General features: G+C 45.7%; 1 protein-coding gene across 1 annotated transcript; it reads left to right on the top strand.

Moving 5' to 3' along the window:
• Positions 1 to 4029: 4029 nt before the first annotated feature.
• LOC113979365 (glycine dehydrogenase (decarboxylating), mitochondrial-like) lies at positions 4030 to 4484 on the top strand. Its single transcript, XM_027706779.1, has 2 exons — positions 4030 to 4287; positions 4374 to 4484. The coding sequence occupies exons 1-2, from the start codon at positions 4072 to 4074 to the stop codon at positions 4458 to 4460; spliced, it is 303 nt and encodes a 100-aa protein (XP_027562580.1). The 5' UTR covers positions 4030 to 4071; the 3' UTR covers positions 4461 to 4484.
• The last annotated feature ends 395 nt before the right edge of the window (positions 4485 to 4879 follow it).

Genomic DNA, 4879 nt, shown 5'->3' with positions numbered 1-4879 from the left:
AGCAGCTGCCCTGCTTGGGTATGTGTCACAGAGATGTCTGGCAGTTCAGTTAGTCTCAGAATGAAAGAGCAAGGTGGCAGATGAAGATCAAACCAGTGGTGATTGGAGTTAATTCCCTTTATCTCTTATGTGGATATACCCAACTCCAAAAATAAAAGGAAATGAACTACAAAAAAGGTTTGATTTGTGTTGAAGGATTAAGAGATTTTTTGGCCAGAGGACTGGATTATTCAGGAGTTCTTTAAATAATGGGCAAAACCAGTCTGCAAAGTCCTTACCTAACCATGTAGTTGTTACAGGAGAAAGTCAGGATACCAACTGCACCTACAGAAACTACTGACACTGACCAGCCTCACTCAGGGCATGCACACACTGCTCATGAACCCGGGGTCTCCATTTCACCTCAGCCCTAGACCCTCAGATATCTTGCCATATGCTCAGCTCCAGACTAGTCTGGCCCTGTGATCTGGATAGACCTCAAACCTACACACTAGCTAGTTTTTATCCTGGACTGGTCTCTCAGATGTCCATTGCCCACTGTCTTTAGCCCTGTCTCCCAAATGGACTTCAGAATCAAGATGAAACTTTGTCTGATCTCATCTGCTTTTGCTCCTGACTGGACACCCTGAATGAACTTGGTTCATCTCTTCCTGGGATTGCCAATGGATCCTACAACCAGCACCTGGCTTACGCTGCTACTAGACCCTGTGGGACCACACCCTAGAGTCAACCTTTACTCCTGGAACACCAGGTCTGAGGGAACAGCAGGACCTTGGTGATTCCTGGAAGAGGAAACAGAGAAAACACACTAACATCTAGTACCATAAAAAGCGTCAGACACTTGCCTTCTTCAGCCATTTGCTCACACAAGAAATGCCATCCAGAGGGACCTGGAAAGGCTTGAGAGGTGAGCCTGACTTGGGGATGTTGGTGGACAAGAAGCTGGGTTGTTTGTTATGTAATGACAGCCATAGTACTTTTCAAATCTTACTCAAAGCAAAGAATAATGTTACAGATTAAACACTTACTGGAGAGAAAAAAACTGTCATAAAGATGTTTCAAATTAAAAGGTAGCAAACTTTACAGTATACACCCATAAGCAGGAACAACCATGGAGATGGTAAACAGCTAAAAACTTCCTTTCTGTTGAGGGATTTTTACAGAACAAATCTTGCATCAGGACAGAAATCAGCATACGTAGAAGTTAAGTCTGTACTGATACCTGCATGATCTGTTTCACTTGTTGTAATAGCTTTAACGTTATTAGTGCTTTTCATTACTTTAAGGAGTAGTGGATAGAGGAAGAAAGGATTATAATACAACTGCTTTTGAATAGTAAGCTGTTATATTTATTCCACTAACAGTTTACATGGGTTCAGTGCTCAGCTGAATAAATTTGGGAAAAAAGCGCATTACGGACTCCTGAAAGCAGAAATCCCAGGATGATAACTAATGGTAGAAGTATTGCAGATTGGTATCAGTACATCTTTTTGGCCTAGTCTTATGTTCCTCCTTAGGTAGCTGTAGCTGGCCAGTGTCAGAAATAGGTTATTATTATACATAACACTGTAATCTGACCCAGTCTCTATGTTCTATGATACAGTGGTCCAGCAGCATATCAGCTGGCGTAGACTTTCAGCTGTGGGTTATGGAAGAGAATTGAAGTGAATCTTAAAAGAATATAACACACTTTTCTTATTTTGGTTATTCATGATTTAAGAAGAGTGCAGAATGATATTTGTAACATCACCCATAAACTTTGTAGTATTAGAACTGCAATAGAATTTTTAACTAAATCACAACTGGAGTCAAGTCATTCATATACAGTGATAAAAAGAGTACATATACCATGTCACTTTAATTTAAAAGGTATAGGGCACTTCTCTTAAGAGTCTTGTGCTTTATATAATAAACCTGACATCCCTAGCAGCTACGTAGCAACTTGCATGGTCAGCTCATCAGGCCAAGACATATGCATCTCTGAGCTTTGCAAAAATTGCTGTGATAATAGCAAGACACTGTTTTGCAATCCTGTCCTCTCTTCCAGGAAACCTCCTTCTTTCTGCTGATGTACATGCCGAAATGAAAGCAACTGTTTTTGTTGGCCATTACTTTCAAGTGATAGGTTTTTGAAGCTACAAGATTAGGTAGGTTTTATTGTTTTGACATCAAAGCACTGTTCACAGTTGATATCAGTGTTTCATTTTCTATTGCATCTCTTGTTCAAGATTGCCATTTGCTTGTTAAGGCCATTAATACAGTTTTCAGGAGGTGGTAAAGAACTAACTAACTGATCAAGAACATAAGCCAGGCTTGTATCCTTACCACAGTGATTGCACATACTCCATGCTAAGGTGAAGTCTGTGCTGAGTTTCTGAATAAGAAGGTATTAACAAACCACTCCAGATGTGGTGCTTTCCAGATGAAGTGGGCATCCCTTGACACTACTGCATGGTTCACTGGCTCATCTCTCCAGTCTTCCTGCTCCAAAGCATAGTTTTCAAGTTGAACTAAAACTGGGGTTACTTCTGGAAGAGGAAGAATTGTGGATAGACAATACATGATTTGGGATGCTTAGGATGCTTCTGTCTTCCCTCCAGAATTCAATTCCTATAGCACTACAGGCAACTATAAAACTCTGACCTCTCATTAAAGAAACAATTCTTTCAAAGTTACCATTTCAAGTGAGCTGACTGTAATGGCTTATCTTGTGTGAAATATCATGCCAATATTAGCTGCCAGAGAAAAGGGATAAATTTTGATGAACGCTTATTACTTGGACACATTCTGCAAGAATATTTGGACAAAACCTGCAAATTGTTTCAAACAGCTTTGAAACAGCTTTGAAACTTTTAAAAGAAATTTATTTTGGTAAAAATTCATAACAAGAATTTATTTGTTAATATTGTGGGTTTAATGTATTTTCTAATATTTCTATTTAACTCGTTATATTATCTCAAGTTAAGAGTCACAGCAAAGTTTTAATTCCCTTCATGTTACTATCATATTTGTAAAGAAGCAATATATACATTTAGAGGAGAAAAACAAAACAATTATATTTTAATAGCAATCTGCTAAAGTTGGTATTGGATTTATATCACAAAGCCTTGCAACAAACAGCTTTGCAGTTTGAAGTGAGCTTCATCTCAGCTTAGTGTATTAATTTGGGGCTCTCTCATTCTGAAACAAGGGACTTAAGTCATTACTCTAAATACACACTGGTATAAATTGTGAGTGCCATTTCCTGCATAATGGAGTAGTTAGGATAACTCAGATTATATCAGAGGAGTAATTCCATGTTTACTACAGGAGTAGAGAGCTTGCATGAGTTAGTGATCTTTGGTGCAAAGTAAATTTAGTTTTAGGTTTGGAAGTAGTGAGCAGTTATCTCCCTGAATTCAGAAGACGGATGGCACACCTGTGATACAATTAGGATGAAACCAACATATGTCTCGGGAATATTTTTTTCTTCCATTCTTATTCTATTAAAACGTTGATGCAAATACATGTCCTCAATGTGGCTACACTTGGTTCTGTTTATAAACAAAGATACAACTTTGCAACTATGCTGATATCCTCAGAGACACAGAACTGAAAGAGGGGGGAAAGCAGGTACCAGTTACCTCTCCGCTCCCTAAGACTAACATCACGACAAGTACTAAAGTTCACAGACACGCACACACCGACACCCAGCAGTAGCAGTTGTGGACAGTGACGTGTTGCTTCTCAAGCTCGCCACTCGAAAGCAAGTACACGCTCTGCTGCGGAAACACAGAAACCTTTTTCTCCTGTTCGAGCAAGCCTCTTACGGACGGCAACCCTCTTTCCTGGGAAAATGTCCCGCGGGGCGTGCGCAGGGAGCCGCGGGCACAGCCGGCTCAGGGACGCTCGGCGGCGGTCCCGGTGCGGTGGGGGGTCAGGGCCGGCGGGGCGGGCGGGCAGGTGGCGGTGGGGCGGGGCGACCGCGGCACCGCCCCTGGGCCCCATTGGCGCCGGCGGCGGGGACGCTCCGCACCGCCCCCCGCACACAAGTGCAGTGCCCGGCGGCGGCGGGGGCTGCGCGGCGGGGCCATGCAGAGCTGCGGGCGCTTCTGGGGGCGGCTGGCGGCCCACGGGGCGCCGAGGCACCTGCGGGGGGCGGCGGCGGCGGGGCAGCGGCGCTGGGGCGGCGGCGAGGCGGCGCGGTGCATCGAGCAGCTCCTGCCGCGGCACGATGACTTCTCCCGGAGGCACATCGGGCCGCGGGAGCCGGAGAAGCGGGAGATGCTGCGGACCGTCGGGGTGCAGGTAGGCGCCGTGCGGGGCGGAGGGCGGCGCGGCCGAAGCCCTGCTGCTCGGGCTGTGCCGGGCTAACCACGGCGTGCTCTTTGCAGAGCGTCGAAGAGCTGATGGACAAAACCATCCCGGCCAGCATCCGCCTCCGGAGGCCGCTGAGGATGGATGACCACGTCTGTAAGTGACCGCATGGCCCGGGGTGCTCCCGGAGCCCCCCCGCACTCCCGCGGCCCCTTCCGGCCGCCAGAGGCCGAGGGTGGGGGCTTGGGGTGAACACCCCTTTCCCCCCCCGGTCTCCCTGCTGAGATGTGTAGTGAGCACATCTTCCCGCTGAAATGAATAAGACTTTTTTGGTCTTTGCCGACCAACTCGGTAGAGTAATTCGGCAGCTGCATGTATTGCTCTCCTGTTGGAAATCAGTACGAAAATGCGTGTAGCAGACAGGGATTGCCCAAAAGCCCGTTTTGGAGCTCAAGTGCTACAGGGACTTCACTTTGTCCCAAGAGCCTGACACCGAGGGAAGGGTGTGACTAATGTCCCCTTAGTGTGGACTGTAGCTTCAAATGGTCCACTGTTTTTTGTAAGTTCTTATGTATCTGCAGGA

Source organism: Neopelma chrysocephalum, unplaced genomic scaffold (genome assembly GCF_003984885.1).
Source record: "Neopelma chrysocephalum unplaced genomic scaffold, ASM398488v2 Primary Assembly neopelma1_76782, whole genome shotgun sequence".
Classification (NCBI taxonomy): Eukaryota; Metazoa; Chordata; class Aves; order Passeriformes; family Pipridae; genus Neopelma; species Neopelma chrysocephalum.
Note: the sequence above shows the minus strand (reverse complement) of the source record. Positions and strands in the feature narration are given on the sequence as shown.

Coding starts and splice junctions, on each gene's coding strand:
- LOC113979365 (XM_027706779.1), top strand. CDS start 4,072: ATGCAGAGCTGCGGGCGCTTCTGGGGGCGGCTGGCGGCCCACGGGGCG. Junction 4,288..4,373: donor TGCGGACCGTCGGGGTGCAG/GTAGGCGCCGTG, acceptor TGCTCTTTGCAG/AGCGTCGAAGAGCTGATGGA.